The sequence below is a fragment of the Culex quinquefasciatus genome, chromosome 3, assembly GCF_015732765.1.
Source record: "Culex quinquefasciatus strain JHB chromosome 3, VPISU_Cqui_1.0_pri_paternal, whole genome shotgun sequence".
NCBI lineage: Eukaryota > Metazoa > Arthropoda > Insecta > Diptera > Culicidae > Culex > Culex quinquefasciatus.
Window position 1 is genome coordinate 15,179,555 of NC_051863.1, and position 18,921 is coordinate 15,198,475.

Consider the following 18,921-nt stretch of genomic DNA (forward strand, 5'->3'; position numbering starts at 1 on the left):
GGTAAATAACGATGGACGTGCCGGAGATGTATTGTTCAAGTCAAGTTTCTGAAAGAGAACTCGTTGTTAAGAGCATCTAACTTGTAAATAAAAGAAAATACTTCGAAGACCTTCGAATGTGAACAGATTCACACTTGGAACTGGGAACCAGGAGAGCCTGCTCCGCGGCTTTCCCCCTCAAAAGTGGACACCACTGTGGCTATACTCTCCGATCAGTGATAGCCCAATCCGACGTCCCCCAGTCGTCATCGCCACTTATTCCAGGTTACGGTGGACTGTAGCAACCACCACCCGTCCCATTTTGTCGTGCCCACACATTTCACTGCGACCGACGACGGAACATACGATGCAACCTACGGGAACACGGATTTATTGGCCCTGAGAAGGATTTTTGCCGTTTGTTTACGTTTCGGCACAAAAAATGCAATGACATTTCCCAGCTCAACACGCAAAATTTATATTAGGAAGAATCAGAAAAATTGGCATCATTCCAACATCATTCTGGTTTCATTCTGGAATGAACGGAATGATTCGAATGAAAATATTTGATGTGTCAACCCCCTTGGCTATATCAGTTGGAACCTTGGTTGGAAATGTCCTGTAAGGTGGAGTTGGACAGCATTCTAATCAGGAGGGCTTGCGTCTAAGAAAAGCTTCAGCGTATCCTGGTTCCGATCGGTTCAAATACGTTCGATTCTACGACTTTCCCCGGGGTTCCGTGTACCGGAACCGGAAGCTTTCACACCGACCACCATCGTGTTCATTCCGGGAAGCACACAAGCCTTTTGCAATCGTTGCTCTCGCGTGCTTAATTTCTTGTGAAACCGGTAATCGGAAGTACCAAGGGATGTTACATGACCGCATGCAGCACCTGCTGATCAACCCGGAACCGATGCCGAATGGCCATTTGTTCCATCGGCGACTTATTACGAAATCGACGGAAATAGAAGGCAAAATTAAAATTAAATTAAAAAATTATGGCGATCAGCCTGAAAAACCTGTCGGTTGTTCCGGTTCTCCGATATTATTGGGATGGCAAATGCATCCTCAAATAAATCGAATGTGTGTGTTTGTTTAGATTCACCAATCAAAACAAAAAAAAAAGAAACGTCAGAAAATCGTCAGTGGAGCCAGTTCTTGACATTTTGATCTGTCATTTTTGACAGTGAACCGGCCGTGCCGAGGGGTCATAAAAAGGTTGAGTCATGGTTCAGATCCCACTGTATAGTCTTTTATTAGTCTATGGGTAAATGCTTGGGTAAATGTATATTTTTCTTTTATGTTTTTGCTCCCCCCCAATTAAAAAATTTATGTTGAAGTTTTAAATTCAAAAATTAAAATTAAAATTTCAAATTCAAAATTTCAAATTGAAAAATTTTAATCAAAAAAAAAAATTTCAGCAAATTTAAATTCAAAAAGCTTAGTTAAAAAATTCAATTAAAAAAATTTTGATTGAAATGTTTTTTATTGAAACATTTTAAATTCTTAAGTTTTCAATCCATACATTTTCAATTCATAAAATGAAAAAATAAAAAATGTAACATTTAAAAATTTTAATTATTTATCATTGAAAACATTGAAATATTAAATCTTGCTTAAATTAAAAAAAAAATAAAAAAAACATACAAAATTTAAGGTTGAAAACCTTAAAAAAATATTTTTTTAATATTATTAAATGCATAAAGTTCAAAAGCTTTGTTTAAAAATTCAATCCAACAAAAATTATAAAATTCTGAAATTCATAAGTTGTCAATTGAAAATAATTCAAGACACTATGATCTTAAATTCGAAGCTTAAAAATTCAAAAAAAAAATAAAATAAAAATAATAATCTTTAAAAAAATTATAGTAATTTCATATTCTGGATTTTTTCTTAGGTCCTTTAACAAAATGTAAAAATTCAGTGAATCACCCTCATACCTTTATTAATGGCATTTGACTTTGATCTTAAAAAAAGACTAGATTTAAACATTTTAATATTTGAAAATTTTAATTTTGCAATGTCTTATAGTTAAATATTTGAGTTACTTTTATTAACTGATCTTAATGCTTTTTATTAATTTATTAAATTACAATGTTTTGAATTTTTGATTTTTTTTGCATTGTTCCAATTTTCAATTCTGTTTGTTAATTATAGAATTTTGGATTTTTTGAGTTGTGGACGAGGTTGTGGATGAATTTGTTCCTAAAATTAGGTATTAATAGCTGATATTATTGTTCACAACGATAAAGCTTTTTTTCTGATCGCAATAACCTTTTGTACGACCACAAAGATTCAACAATATAAGGCTTTCTAGTCAGAGATTTACCAATACATTCAAAGTATGTTTACATTACAGCTGGACGTTTGTTTGCATCAGGTTTCCTATCTCTTTCTAGCAAAAGTTTTTTGTCCGGCGACTTCTAGATGGTTTTTTTGACTGGCCGCCCGATATGTCAGAAAACATACTTCACAGGGCAGTGACAGCTCGAGCTCGATCAATGTTTGCTTCAGTACACTGTGACGAGAAGTTCGTCATTTTTGGGTTAAATTATATTTTTTTCACTGGGCCTAGAAAGCCTTATATCTTAAATCAATTTTGAAAAATATTCTTCGCAGCCTTACGAATCTCAGAAATTTTGCAATGGTTTTAGCTTTATTTTAAAATATTGCTCCAAATCAAACAAAACATATTAAAAAAAATGTTTGAAAGATAAGATAAAAGTTTTTGCCTTTTTTTTTACTTAGGCGAACACTTATAATTGCATCCGAAAATAAGTAATTTTTATTCAAAATATCAACAAAGTTTACTCAAATTAACCCATTTCTTTATTTTTCTAATTATCCGTGCACGCTGCAGCAAAACTGTCAAAACAAAAGTACATGCAAAAAAGTTACGAACGCCGAATCAAAACGAAACGCCAACAAAAACGTCACCGCCGAGAGCTGCGGATCACTCCTTTGGCTTTAAATTTTCGCCCTGCAGTTCAGTTAAATCGTCGCATCTGTTTGGATTTTTCGCTAGAACGGGCTTAATCGATAGAGTTAACCTTCCGTAGATTAGTGGAACGTCGCGTTCAGTTGGTGTGAGCAAAAGTTCGACGTGGGTGGAGCATAAAGTTATTTTTTATTTAAATTTCCTGAAGCTGAAAAATAGTAAACAATTCGCTCAATATGGTGACGTTGGATTAGGGTTTTAGCAAAGACGAAAATAATAATAAAATAAAGGTGCAAAGGTTCAAAGGTTTATTTTTATTTTGAAAACCGATATTTACTAGCGTAAGCAACGAATAAAATGCTTTGCTACGAGGGCCGGCTGAGTTTGTACTGCTTCGTCAGTGCAATCTTCAGCCTGGCGCTGCTGTGGGTCTTCTTCGATTTGGGCATCTTTGCCGATCCGGAGTGGGCCGGTTTTTGGGCCCGGGTCGTCCTGCTGGCCGTGTACTACCTGGGACTGAACGTCGTCATCTGGCTTAAGTTTGCCACCAAGGATTATCAGGTGAGTTTAAAGATAGAGGAAAGAATTTTATTTATCTCTTAGGAAAATGACTCAAAATAAACACCAGCTTCACGGGTAGGTCGGAGGGGCACACGGGAGGCGAAAGGGTTTTCCTGATGACTTCATCGAAATCTGGCCGTACACAGCCTCTTTGTTTACATCTCATTTAAAATTTATTCACGCAAACATGAACGGTCTCGGGTTGATATGTAGCAGTTTCTTTTTTCAAGCTTTTCTTGAGTGAAAAGAGTGTTAAACTCGAAGAGAAAAAAATAAAATCGATTACAGACTATTTCCAAAGAAGATATTTTTAGAATGGGTCTCTGGCTATTTACGCAACATAATGAGTCGGGTTTTTAATTTTAAGCAACTTGAACGCAACTAATTCTCCCCTTCCGGCCAGGTCGCCGTCCGGGCCACCTTCCTGGGGGCGGTGTTCGCGCTCGGAGTGGTCATCTTCCAGGCTGGCGCGGACGAGTACCGGTCGTTCGGGGTGTACGGCACGCTGATGGCCGTCTTCCACTACTCGGAGTATCTGGGGATTGCGTTCTGCAATCCGAAAACCCTGTCGCCGGATTCGTTCATCTTGAACCATTCGATTCATTATGCGCTGGCGGCCGGAGCGAGTTGGTTGGAGTTCTTTGTCGAGGTGTACTTCTTTCCGGGTGAGTTCAGGGAGGGGGTATTTGAGATTCATTATTTTCTAACTTATTGATTATTTTTCAGAAATGAAAATACACTATATTTTGTGGATTCTTGGACTGGTGCTGTGTCTGGGAGGCGAAATTCTGCGAAAGCTCGCGATGATTACTGCGAGCAAGAACTTTAGTCACATTGTAAGTAGAAGCAATAGACACCAAGAAATAATTGTATGGCAGAACGAGTTTCGGAAAAATGGATGACCGATTGATTTTTGTTTTTATTTCGGTCAAACTTTGTCCATGAATTCTCTATATCCACATTTAAGGTTTGTGCAGTTTGTGACAGCCCGTCGACACACTTTTTCATTCAAATGTCGAAACCATGGCCAGTAATTTAAATTTTTATAAACGTTTGAAAAACGGAGAAAACGAATCCTCATTCAACTGGCGATATCTCGGAATGAATTCTATCTATAAAAATACCTTATAATTTTACTCCTTTTAAAATCTAAGGATTGATATCAGTTGCAAATTTATATATATTAAAAAGTGCAGAAAATCGCACAAAAAAAATTTGTTTAACCTGATTTTTCACCATCCAAAACTCCAAGATGCATTGTTTGGGTTTCCCTACACATGTTTTAAGAATTTAATTTCGTGTTATTGTATATTTCCATGGACCTATTTTTCTGAAAACTCTTTTCCTATTTTAAGTTTTTTTTGTGTTTCTAAATCCGTATTCAAAAACATTTAGGCAAAAAAAACGGATCATTAGATATCACAACAAAAAAACTGATAAAGTATTATCAAAAAAAAAAAAAAAAAAAAGCAATACAAAATTGAAAACCTACAAAAAAGAATTGCAGAGGCATTTTTTAAAAGGGTGATGTTTTTGTCAAGACCCGAGTTGACGGCAATTATATCATCAATACCAATTTATGTTATTAAGATGTTATGGTTAGTTGTTAAAAACAACTTCTACACGCAGAAAAATAAGGCATATTTGAATCAACAAAACGTTTTGTTGATTTGAAAATCATATTTTTTGTTGAATCAACGCTAAACGTCAAAGCAGCTTTTTCAAAACAACAAAAGACTTTTGTGGAATCGAGAAAATCAAGTTTTGTTTCAACGCAAAATCGGCGTTGATTATATTCAACAAAAATTTTGTTGATTCAAACCTCGTACAGGCTGATTCTACAAAACATTTTTCTGCGTGTAATAACAGAGCAAAATACAGGAAAATGTACTGAGAATATTTAACAAGAGAAAATTACTAGCTTTGCTTTGCATAGGGGAAATAAACCCTTTCTAATCAAACACCTATCTTCCTCATATGGAGAGTTTGATGCTCGATTAAAGCTCCAAAAATTCTATTTGGGCTATAAACTCACCAGCAACTGCATCGCCTCGAGTAAGCACGCAAATTCATGCCGTTTACTGGCCAAAAAGATCAAATTTAATGCACTTTTGATCATAATTTCTATTTTGCGAGACCATTTCTCATCATTTTGGTGGCACACACATCCACACGCAAGATGAGAGCTTAACTGCTTAACACTGGAACGCCCAACGCATGTCCAACTTACACGGACGCCCAAGCCTCCCAAAAAAGGTGGAACGGTAACTTCAACTCGCTGGTTCTCGGGCCTAACTCAACCAATCAAGATGACTCTTCTTTCCGGTGATTTGTTAGGATGTCTAGATGATTCTAGAACTTTGCAGAACTTAATTTGATCAAATCTGTAATTTCTGCGACCGAAAACATCGTTCCACCTTTTTTAAAAAGACTACCTCCGCGGAATTTTTGGCGAATTTTTTTTTACACGCGAAAAAAAAAGTTGGAACGATATTTTTGATCGCAAAAATTACAGATTTGATCAAATTAAGTTCTGCAAAGTTCTAGAATTATCTAGACATTCTAACAAATCACTGGAAAGAAGAATCATCTTGATTGGTTGAGTTAGGCCCGAGAACCAGCGAGTTGAAGTTACCGTTCCAACTTTTTTAGAGCCTTGGGCGTTGGAATGTTAACGAAAGTCGCCATCAATATCTTTTCACTTGCGCTAACGATTTCAAAGCGCTTAAGATATAAAATTGCTTCCAACTACCGGCAACATGTTCTTTTGACCATTACTTAGTCACTCACTTGAAAAATAATCCCGAAAAATGTAAATAATTAGCAAGCGCTAAGTCTTTTGACGTTTGACTTTTGACGACCCATTCCAATCGAAGGCTGAAGAAAACCGAGCGAGGAGCGAAGGCAAATAAAGAACAAAGGGTGGCCACCAACACCACCAACATGCTGGTGCAGCGCTTGTTGGAGTGAGCAAGTGCTGCCAGGAAACTTTTGCTATAAATGCTACTTTTCGTGAGTGTTCGCATAAAATTTCATCAATTTTGGCAGCACTAAGCAGACCCAAAAGAGCTCCGGAAGAAAAAAAGAACTAAGCTGAAAATAGAAAAATGGGCGTGTCCCAATGTACTCGACTGATTAGAATGCATTTTTGAAATATTTTTTTTTAATGCCTGTAAAAGGAATAGCAGAACTTTTAATTACAGTGAAAATAAACAGAAATGTTCATAGAAAGTTGCTCTACTCGTCCAGATTTTCCAGCATCATTAAACCACGACCGCTTGTTAGGCTTAAAATGGGCATATTTCCCCTACATATTGCTTATTGCGAGATAAAATCACTCTTCTCTTTCGCTTCGACTGACTTGAGATTATAGCCGGCGAACTACCGCGGTGTGAAAATCAGCAGGTTGAGCTGAAATTCTACGTTTATTGGCTGTCAACTTGGTTTGTTTTGAAAATTTCCCGAAAAGTCAGCTGAAAACTCAAGCCAACCTTTGACAGCAGCCAAAAATTTGTTTTGCCTTAGAAATCTCTTCGGGTTGTCAATAATTTTACATTTTCATGGCTTGCATAGACTTTTTTTTTCAGCCTGCATACACGTTGCCTTGTTTGCGAGTTTGGCAAACGGTCAAACACGAAAAAAGTGCGAGTTTGTTTGTTTGTTTGCGGTAGTGTAATGGCTCCTTTAGTGTGGTTCGCTCCTTCCACATATATTTGGACTGTATGCAAGTGTCGGCAGTGTCTGAATATTTTTGAAAAAATCAAGGTGCACGCTTTTCTGGAATCTTTTAAGTTCATGATTCTCTTCGAGTCATTTTTGTATATTTTTACAGGTCTGTGATGTTCGATGGGATGGGTTTAACCCTTTCAGGCCTGATGAGTCATAACCCAAAAACCGAAATTTCCAAAAATTACCGATAATTTTCGTATGGTCATAAGAATCATGTTTCCTTCATTAACTTAAAAAAATGTCTCAAAATGTATTTTCCCTCAAAAAGCAATTAGCTTGTAAAATGTAAACTTAGATATATCTACCCTCCCTGCAAAGGAATAGGATTTTTTTAAGTTGAAAGGTTCTCTAAATCTCGGAATTGAAAATGTAATATCCTGAATAAAAACTGTTAAATTCTAATAAAACACAAATTAAAGGGAATCGAATTATAGATATTCTGAATTTAAAGAAAAGTATTACGCCCATTTGAGATGCTAGTCTTGATTTAAAAAATTTAAAAATATTTTTTTCGAAAAGATCGGAAAATTTTACGAATTTTTCATGTATTAAAATTGATAATCGGACCATTGGTTGCTGAAATATCGTCATTAGAAAAAGGTGGGTTGTTTTGGTGAGATTAAGGAAACTTCAATTTTCGTGTTTCTTTTTCTAGCGGCTCTATCTCAGCAACCCGAGGTCCAATCTTCAATGTCTCTTAGAAAATTTTATAGCAAATTTTCTGAACTTTCAAAAAAATATATTTTTAGAAGTGGTTTCTCATGGTCACTATTTTTAAAAATTGTAAAACTGCAAATATTTCGCTAAAATCAAACTTTCGGTGGCTATATCTTGAAAACGGAGCCCTTTATCAAAAAATCTGTAATGTACTTTTCGATTGCAAATTCAATTTTGCATTAAAAAATAATGTCAAACTTGTTTTTGCATGAAACTTCGATTTTTTCCAAAAATCACAGTTTTTTTTTAAATTCATAACTCGGCGGCAGATTTTTTGACCATGTTTCTCTATGGCTCAAAAGTTGCGGATTTTTGTCCCCTAAAACATATCAAAAAATCTCGAAAATAAAAAAAATACGTATTTTGGGAAATTGAGTTTTAGTGAAAAAAAGTTGATTAAGAAATCTGCACGTTTTTTTCCGTGTACCTATTTTTTCTCAAAAGTCCTCAACAATACCTACAACTTTGCCGAAGACACCAAATTGATCAGAAAATTCACTCAAAAGTTACAGCTGTTTAAATATTTACATACCATTTTTGTATGGACAGCAGCCAAAATTGTATGGAGACTTGTATGGGTGAACCAATCACACAAAATAGTTTATTTGGTCATAGGGAAGGCCCCCACAAAGATTGAGCCAAATCAAAAAATACAAATAAAATCCATTTCCGGTTTTGGTAGAGAATTGCTCATATGGGACATTTATGCGATCAGGGGCAGTGCTGCGATCTTTATTTTCAGTATGACAAATTTACTTTTTAAAAGCTTTAAAAAAACAACTTTTGACTGCACAAATTTTTTGGCTGACTCACTTAAAAAAACATTTTTTATTAAAAAAGGCTTACTAAGCAGTAAACACTGTAAAAACTGTAAAAACTGTAAGAAATTCAAATTTTATGTCAATTTGTGCATTTTTAGACAGCAATCCAAGTTTCTTTTTTTCATTTCACTTTTTAACGAAATGAGTAATTTTGTTATCTTGCCCCATTTCACAGTTTATCAACCCTGAATTTCTAGCTAGAAAAAAAGTGTTTTTTGAGGGCTTGCTCTGATGCTATTCATAAAGCTAGTCGTAGAAGGCGTAGATTGCGAGATGAAATTTTGGTGCCTTAACAATGTTTTCTGTAACAATCGTGAACCATCCTAATTTTTAATCAATTCAAAAGTTGTTCCTTCCCACGGCTACGTCACGGCTGTCATCCCTGTCATCCACATACAAGGCGAGTGAAGTCAAAATCGAACCAAGATTTGGCGCATTTTTGGCGCGTAGCATTTGAAAAGGTCGTATGCGCATCGGTTATAATTGACAAAAATTAAAAGTTTTTTTCAGTTTATTTTTTTCTTTAGAAAGATTTACATTTAATCTCGGACCTGAACTTGGGGATCAGCATTTAATTCTATCGAACACCTTATGTTGGCTTATCACCTTTTTGGTGTTCAATTAAAACTAGTATAAAACATTTTTGACGGAAATTGAGTGAGTATTTTAATAGCGCAATCCTGGAGTTGTTTATAAAAGCTTTTTGGGAATCAAACGTTACTTATGTTGTTTCAAAGAATTGAATCTTTTTTATTTTTAGTTTAGTGTTTTGTGATATATTGCTTGGATGGTCAAAAAAAAACTTTGTACTATTTTGATATTATTATTGTTAAATGTGGAGAAATTTAAGTAATATTTGTAATTATCTCAAATATATATGCAAAAGATAGTAAAAAAATAATTTGGTAAAATAATGTATGTATTTCATACGACCTTTTCAAAAACCACACGTAAACAATACTGACAGCGCCTCTGACGGTGACATCAGAAAACTGCATGCGTGTCAGATCCTTGCTCCTTCCCAGATGATTGACCCAAAATAAGACAATGAGAAAAAACTCAATTTGCACAGAATTCTTGAAACCAGTTTTCAATCTTAAAACTGACTTTCACGAGCTTGAGCAAATTTGGATTTTCAAAATACTTTTCCCAAATTATTTCTTAATGTTTGAAATTTGCAAATTGCTTTATAAAATGAAAAAAAAATTTTTTTTTCGATATGTTATGCCATCTTGCATTTAAAAATTCTAAATCATTTTAGAGTAGTTTATGGGTTAAGCTTAACCATCAACAATACTGCCGTTCTACGCATAATTGTCCCATGTCATTTTTGGACGATTTTGACTTTTTGACATTTTTAAGTTTAGTTTGTCGTATACTTATAGAAAAACACATAAAATCTAGTACTTTGTTCGGAAACTCATCAAAAACAACACCAAGTCTGTTTGTCCCATCGTTACACTTCTACGCATAATTGTCCCACGAAGTATTTTCTCTCAAAGAATCATTAGTTTAACGAAGCATTATGACTTGTTTACCTATTGTATAGCAAGAGGATCATAAATAAGAGTGATAAACTACTAACTGGGGCGATTAGGGACACATAGGACGGATAGGAACCCACGGGACAATTATGCGTAGAAACATAGAAATCGGTCTAAAAATTTCAACAGCGTTTTTTTCAGTTGCACTTTTTTGAACATGGGACAATTATGCGTAGAACGGCAGAATAAGACATCCAATTTTTATTCTTTATTCGGTTATCCGAAGTGAAATTTTTCCGAGGTCTTCGGATAATCGCGTCTGGACTGTAAATAAAAAAAAAGCTTATCTATCGGTGCGCCGTCAGATCTGCCATGCCAAGAGATGGTCTTATTGCTAAATTTTATATAATATTTCAAATTGTTCGAATTATTAATGAGAGTTTTGTCTTTCCCCTTCCAGGTCCAGTTCGAGCGCACCCAGGGCCACGAGCTGGTCACGGACGGCGTGTACGGCCTGATGCGCCACCCCTCGTACGTGGGCTGGTTCTGGTGGTCGATCGGGACGCAGGTGGTGCTCGCGAATCCGGTGTGCTTCGTGATCTACACCGTCGCCAGCTGGAAGTTCTTCCACGATCGCATCTTCATGGAGGAAATTACGCTGCTGAACTTTTTTGGTGAGGAGTACTACAAGTACAAGCAGCGAGTGCCGACGGGACTGCCGTTCATTAGGGGGTACAAGGTGGAGCTGTGATATATCGAGCGAGCCGGCGACGAGCTGCCGGACGAGGTGGAGGGCGGTGGTCGGCTTGAAGATGGGTGGACAAATAGCAGGGAAGAGGGGGGAGACGAGGATGAAGATCGCAGAAATATGACGGGTGGGTTCTACCACGGTCGCAATCGGCGCTATTCCGGTAGCTACGATAATTTGTACGACGAGTCGACGATTGTTTGAGCGAGTGAGTGAGAAATGTGTAAATAGGAATGATTCTTTTTTTTTCTTCTTTTATACTCAAACGTTTTCGTTCCACCAAAAAGTTTGTTAGGTCGTAAAAGGAACAGTTTGCACAGTTGACGTTTAGCTTTAGAGAACTTATTACAAATGTTACAGTCGTAATAATTAAATGATTATTCCAATCAATAAACCATAAACTGCTGAAACTATCAAAAGTTTTCCAACCAACTAAAAGTTACTCATTTCAAAGACAGAGGGTGAAACTTTATTCAGACAATTCAAGCTTAAACCAACTAACAGAAGAGACTCTTGCTTACTTATAGACATAATAAATTCTTCTGTGTCACGCATCGCCCCAATTTTTTCAAACGAAATATTACTGAAACATAGTCAAAGAACGTGAAAAACGCGCAATAATCACACAACACTCTTGTTTAAAAGTTAAAACAATACAGTTCAAATAAATAAAACCAAAAACCAAATCCCCCCTCTCTAATTCCTCTCAATCCGAATCTTGGCCGACTCCTTCACGTTAAAGTTCGGCACCCGGTCCTTCTTCCCCAGGATCTTCGTCGTCGGTTCCACGTAGTTCACGTTGCTAATTATATTCCCAACCCGCCGTTCGATAATGCCCAAAAACAGCTTGGCGTTGTTCAGCGTAACGGTGCGCGCCGTCAGCAGGTTCAGAATGGGCGCCTCGTCGCAGTGCAGCATCTTGTAGATCCGCTCGGACATCCGCAGCAGCTCGTCCAGCTTGACGTCCCACTCCTGCTTGAGGTTGAAGGCCGCGTCGGACGATTCGCGGCCCTCGCGCTCGTTCCGCCGCAGCGTGTCAATGTTGTCGTCCACCGAGGACACCTTGGACTCGTTGATGGCCATCTGTTCGGCTGGAAAGGGAAGAGGGAAATCGAATTTTTGAGGCTGAGTATTCAAAAACACCAAAAAACAAAAAAAAATTAAATTGTGAGTATTGGACCATTTAGAAAAAAATCCTACCCCATTTTAGTCAAATAAAATTAACCAATGCATGTTCTCAACAGGGTTGTTAAAATATCAAAATATCACCTCTCAGCAACTACAATTATCTCGCCTGAATATTCATGCCTCAAATACAACTGCTCTTCTCTCTTCATTGAAACTCTCAGCGCCGAACATAGCCGAACACGTTTTTGTGTTTATCCACTCGCGATTGACATTTTCCTTTTCTCTCTCATTCTCGCTTCCACGATCATCCTACCGCAACAGCGTTTAACCACAAAAGCCGCCACAAAACCAATTTTGCAAACGCAGTTTGAAGGGGCGTCATGCGTGGTCGGCTCATATTCGCCATCTCGCGTTCTCTCATTGCATTTTTCGGAGAGGTTGAGAGACTCAGCGGTGAGAGCGCATAGTCGAGGAAAAGGGAAGGAGTGATAGAGAGAGAATGACATCGCTGGGAATCACGAGACACAAGAAGAGATCTCACAAGCTATAGTGACGGCCGCTATACTCTCGGATATTTTTGGTGCAGAGATAATCTATTGATAGCTTTTCTATCACTCTTTTGCAACACTGGTTCTCAATATTTCATCGCCGCCATTTTGGTCGCCATCTTAGATTTAAAAATTCTAAATCACTTTAGAGAAATTTAAGGGTCAAACCTAAAACCGACAATCAAAAATTAGACAAAGAAAAAAGATGTGGAAAAAAGATAAAAAAAATATAATACTAAAATAACAAGCCATAGTTTCAAAATTTGCAAAAGTGTTTAAAAAGGCATTTTATACTAGAACAGTTGTTTTGCAATCATTAGTTTTCAAAAAAAAATGTAAGATTTGAATAAAAAAAAAATTAAGCGAAAAAAAACTTTTTGTGATAATAATCATCGACAAATTTCGAAAATTCCAAAGATTTTTTATTATTATTATTTTTCTGAGTATCCTATGACCCTTTGTACGACCGAAAAGAGTCTAAACTGGATTTAAAAAATCAATTTTAAAAAATTAACCTCGCAGTCCTTCTTGACAGAAAAGGTCCTACTTGACAGCATGTTCCAAGGGGACCATAGTCCATCGAAAAAATGTTGCCTGGTCAATTATTTTTTTTTTTGTATTAAAATAAAAAAAGTGATCAGAAATGGCTTTCAATCGGATTTTTTACTGTTGTACATACAAATTGACATAGGATTTTAGGACCCTTTTAAAAAATATTTGGAGTTTTTGCAAAATTTTGTTGAAAAGCACCGAAAAAAGTTTTTTAACCGCAAAAAAATCTTCAAATCTAAATGTTATTGAAAATTAATGATTGCAAAACGACTGTTCTGCTGCAATTTCCATGACTTTTTGCATTGAAAACTAGAGTTTTTTTTTTTTGTAAAAAAAGGTCCTATAAGCTATTGTCTTTCATATGTTTATAGGACCTTTTAACGTTCTGTTATTTCAAAGTTAATATTTTATAAAATTTTTGGAATTTCTAAATTTGTATTGATATAATTTTTAATTTTTGGAGATAGATTTTTTTTTATTCAATTAGGCCGTTGCAAATGATTTTTCAAGTTTATGTCCTCCTTCAAAATTGGTCTGAAAAGTCAGGGGGCAAAAAAAAAAAAATCCAAAAAACTTCAAAATGTCCATGAAAACAGAAATCTAATCAACTCAAAATAATCTTAAATCCATCTAGCATGTTTGGGCTTGTTTAAAAATGTTTTGAATATTTTATGAAATTCTAATGTACAGCAACGCAAAATTTTTTTTTTGCAAAAAAATAAAATTACTGTCAATTCTTAGACATTCAGGAAACTCATGATGGCAGAACATCTCGACAGGTGTATAATGCACTTTAAAACACTTTTTACATTAAAATTTTGAAACCATGGCTTGTATTTTCAATTTTTAAACTTTTTTATTTTCAATTTTTTTTTTGCAATGGCCTTATTGTAAAATATATTTTTTCAATAAATACTTCTTTTTTTTCTTTTCGAAAATTATAGCATTTTCCATTATTTTAGCTTGGCTGAAAACAAATAGTCCGTTCCAAGGCCGTTTTTCAGTTTTAACACAAATTTGAAATTATTTGTTCTTTTACAAACCATATAAAAAAGGATACTGGTTAACTGTCTGTGTTTGATTAAATGTTTCATATACAAAACGTGTTTTTTTTCATAATGTGTAAATAATGTAAATTTGAGCTATGAGTAGCTCCAGTTTTTTGTTTGCTCTACAAATTACTAGAAAATTGTTAATCTCTAAAAACCTGAAAGGTTACAAAAAACAAGTAGGTAATTTTAAAATAAAATTTATTGCAGAGTCGAAACGTAAATTAAATTTCTCGTAAACAACATGTCTCTCAGGCCGCGGTAGTTGTAACATCGATGTCAGTAATTATTTAGAAACATAATATAGTTGTTAGAGATAAACTTTGATCTTTAAATTACTTTAATATCACATCATATGCGCCAATCCTTACCGCTCGGCGGGTGACAGTCGGTAACGTAAATTAATTTAGTAATTTAGTTTAGAGTACAATGTGCAACGTGTCGTTAGGAGCAGTGCTATTGTGCTGGTAAGTACCTTTTTTTTTAACTATTCCCCGGTTTGTGCTGGGAACTACTTAATTAAGTGTGTCGTTATTTCGTTATTTCGTTCGTTCGTTATTATCAACACCGGTACAGCCAGTAGTGAGATAATCAACACAATCCTGCACACACAGACATTTCCTCAGAACTTGACTCTAGATTGGATTTTATCGAAAAACCGCTAAGGTACAAAAAAAGGGTTAACCTTAATAAAAAAAAAAAAAACAAAAAAAATTAAAAAAAAAAAAAAAAAATTAGGGCATATTTTTTATGGAACTTAGAAAACAACAAACAGTTAAACAAATATCATTAATAATAGAACTAATGCCTCGTGGCAAGTTTTTATTCTTTCTTTCCATACAAATTTCAGGCATCCCTTGGATTAGCAACCAGAGGAAAAACGCACACCATTTAAAGAGGGGGAGGACGACTTAACGCATTGATGACACTAAAACGCTGGAATTATATCTTGATATGAATTTATAACATTTTAAAAATAGAAGAGTAGTTTCAACAAATCCTTTTTTTTCTTTTCAAAAATAATTCAATATATAAAAAAATTAAATATGATATGTAAATCGGAACATTTCAAACTAAAAGCAAAGAGGAATTTGAGTAGATTTAAAACGATTAGGCCATTAGGATGGTTTTTTACAAAAGAATCAATCAGAATAGGTTTAGTTGCACCTGAGCATACGGATAAAACGGCACGCGCAGAACCAGATGGGGGCTCGCCAAGGGGCTCGAGCGACAGATAGCACGAAATGGCACTGTCGGGCATTAGATAGCGGGTGAATTTGTGACGCCAAGGAGTATTCATTATTACAAGACAGCGAAAGGAAGAATTCGAACCCCGGACACCAGAAACAAGAGCATGGCAAAATTTGAGCCAATCTTAATTTAATCTTAAAACGCAAGGACAGCATCCCGTAAGTCGGTCCATGGATAGAGCGAAGACTTTTACTGAAGATACAAATACGCTAAGACTGCAAAACTATTTAACAAAAAAAAGGCGTAGTTGGTTCTAGGCCCCAACAAAACAGCAAAATAATCAAGATTCGTGGCAGTGTATTTTAGCAAACAGTACCTTACGCAATCAACGATAACAGCAATTAAAAAAAAGGCGTAGTTGGTTCTAGGCCCCAACGAAAGAGCAAAATAATCAAAATCTAGTACAGAGGGTTCGAAAGGAATAGTAGACGATGGATGTGTCACCGAAAACAACAGGAATTAAGCCAGTTATCTAAACGCCCGACCCGCCAATGGCTATCTGCACGATTTTAGAAGCCGGTTCGCGAAGAAGCTCCATCATAACGGTTAGGCTATAATTAGCTTTAAAATAAAAATAGTTGATAGTATGTCTTTAGTATCCACGAAACCTTATTTTATTCCAGCGTCTTACCTCTTGAGCTCGGCCTCTTCAAGGCCAAGCTCAAGCTCGGTAAGGGGGGGGACATGCACCGGACTTAGTCCGTGCGACCTACCCTAACTTAAATTATAGCAAAGACCCTCACTTGAGTTGGGCACAGTGGCCAAAGGTGCTTTTATTCACACCGTCAGCACAGACGCTCCGCGCGGCGGTGCAGTTTTGCAGCACACGGCCAGCTTTGCTGATGTGGGCTTTTGGGTTTCCCCTGGGGGACATCGAGTGTCTTACCAGGGAATTGATTCCATTATTAAGTGCTAGGCCGCGGTAGTTGTAACATCGATGTCAGTAATTATTTAGAAACATAATATAGTTGTTAGAGATAAACTTTGATCTTTAAATTACTTTAATATCACATCATATGCGCCAATCCTTACCGCTCGGCGGCGCATGAGTAACGGCTATTTCGAATTGCCGACTTTTCCAGAACCTCAAACAATAGGCAATTCTTACCCAAAGAAACATGTTTTAAATTAATGAATGTTAAACAACGAACAAAATTTCTAAACAAACTCAAAAGTATCAAATTATTTTCAATTCTTGTTGAAAAAAGTTCAAAATTTCTTAAAATTGCTCCACATTTCTAATCTTTTAAACATGTTTGTAATAACATGAACAAATTTCTTTGAATTAGTTGTTGCAATTGTAATATTTTTTTCATATTTTCAAAACGTAAAAAAAGTTTAGCTTTTTTCCATTCAGAACGAAAAACGTTAAAATTTTTTCGATGTTAAAGTTTTGGCGATAAATTTGAAATCAAGCTGTTCAAAAATCAAAAAATCAAGCTGTTATGTATATTAAATTACTCATACTCACAAAAAAGATTGAAGGAATCGAACATTTAGAAAACATATTAGTAATGACTTCAAAATTCAGTTTTACAATATAACATACACTGAAACCCCGATGGTTTGACACCAACTGTTATCAAACGAACGGGGTCACTTTTTAGTTTGACACTCTCTTTACACAGAGCTCACACTTACTACCAAACGATATGTTTGATGGTATGTGTGAGTGCCGTGTAAAAAGTGACAGTTCGTCAGTTTTTAGTTTGACCAACGGGGTACAAACTAAAAGAATGTCAAACGAAAAAGTGACCAACCACCGGGGGTTGAGTGTATTTTAAATTTTGATTTTATTATTCGTTAAAAAAAAATCGGCAAAATATTTCAAATTAATCAATAGTTAGAAAATGATCTTCTAACATTTCGGAAAAAATTGCGAATCCCTCAAATGATTATTTTATGTAATAGTTAAAGGGAAGGCCTCCACAAAGTTTTGCCAAATAAAATAAACACTTTTTCCGGATTTTGCTGAGTATCGTAAGACTTTAAATTGACCTCTTCTTCTGAGTTATTATGAAGATTTTTTTTTCAAATGTGTATGGGCAAGTCATTTTCAATTGCAAATATGAGTATGCATCAAAAACAAATAAAAAAAAAAAAAACAGTTTTTCATAATCTTTCAAAAACAGCTCTTTGATGAAGGTGGAGCAATACTGTGACCGTTTTGAAAACAACGTCATTTATGGACACCCCTGACTAAATTAAGAACAAATCAAGCAAAACATTGTAAAACGTCCAATCTCATTTTTCAAAACATTGAGAAAAACGAGGAATGTTGCTTGCAAACAAAATCGTGATTGTCCCTGGGCCGAACACGATTTCAAAACAAAACAAATCAGTTTCCACATTGGACGTTAGAAGCAAAGGGTCTATGAGGATTTTGAAAACAAACAAAATGTAATTGACTTTGGCCTTATGTAAAATAGATATTTTTCAAAGAAACATCATATTTTTCATACTTTGCTCGATATGTAGGGATAGTTTAACTCCCTTAGCATCGTTTGCAGAGAAAATCTGGTTTGTTTACATTTTTGAATTTGGACCTTTTACATTGTTTTGCTTGAAATTTCTGAGGATGATGGCACGGGTATGAATTTTCAAGCAATTTCAATATGGCGACTTGTATCAGAAGAAAGTGAGGCATTTTCGCTAGTTCTCACTGTTCTGTGTTCTGCGTGCACGTCCGCAAATATCGACCACACACATACTAACACAAAGCGCCACCAAGAGGCAAAAGAATATTTTTGGCACTTTTGTTAAAAAATATGCGGTTTTGTAAAAACAAATAACAAAACCAACTTTTAAGTGTAGTTCGACTATCAAACTTGTAATTCGTTGCTGATTTGTTGGGATTTTTTAAAAAAATAAAAAGTTTTTTTGCAGCACCCCTTTTGGGCGGACATTTCTGTTGTCACCTTTTGGTTCCTTGGATTTTCCATGGATAATTTCACAGTGTAATAAACAGGGCAGCTACCACCACGCGGCGGCACTCTTTTGATTGAGAAAATGGTACAGGTTTTTCAGACGAGTTTCAATCCCGTGATGATGGGGTAGTTGCCCATGTTGCCCCACCCTGTGCACGCTTGTGTTCAAAAATCTAAATTTTTCAAATATCTTCGGAACCATATTTTTTTACCAACATGCTCAATAAAGCAAAATACGTCTCCTGGATAGAAGTTCTACTCATAACTGTCCATATTCGAAACATGTCGGTAACTAAGAAAAATGTTATTGTAATTTTAACATCTGAATTCTATTTTTGCCTTCCTCACCTTACTGAGGAAAGGCTTTAAAATCACTCGAAAAATGAACTTCTTAGTTCGACCTCATAGACCCACCTTCATGTAAACCTATCGAGTCAGAATCAAATTCTGAACAAATGTCTGTGCGTGTGTCTGGATGTGAGTCCGTGC

General features: G+C 35.7%; 2 protein-coding genes across 3 annotated transcripts in view; one reads left to right on the plus strand and one right to left on the minus strand.

Moving 5' to 3' along the window:
• Window positions 1-3,274: 3,274 nt before the first annotated feature.
• On the plus strand, window positions 3,275-11,235 carry LOC6047986 (protein-S-isoprenylcysteine O-methyltransferase). Its single transcript, XM_038259007.1, has 4 exons — window positions 3,275-3,478; window positions 3,882-4,143; window positions 4,205-4,314; window positions 10,690-11,235. Exons 1-4 carry the CDS (start codon window positions 3,275-3,277, stop codon window positions 10,978-10,980), a joined length of 867 nt encoding a protein of 288 aa, XP_038114935.1. The 3' UTR covers window positions 10,981-11,235.
• A 284-nt stretch (window positions 11,236-11,519) lies between these two features.
• Window positions 11,520-18,921, minus strand: part of LOC6047987 (coiled-coil domain-containing protein 63) — a 57,304-nt gene continuing 49,902 nt past the window's right edge. For both annotated transcript variants that reach the window (XM_038259006.1, XM_038259005.1), the window contains exon 3: window positions 11,520-12,068. In XM_038259006.1, coding sequence (XP_038114934.1) covers window positions 11,674-12,068 — 395 coding nt within the window. In that variant the 3' untranslated portion in view covers window positions 11,520-11,673. The remainder of the gene's footprint in view (window positions 12,069-18,921) is intronic.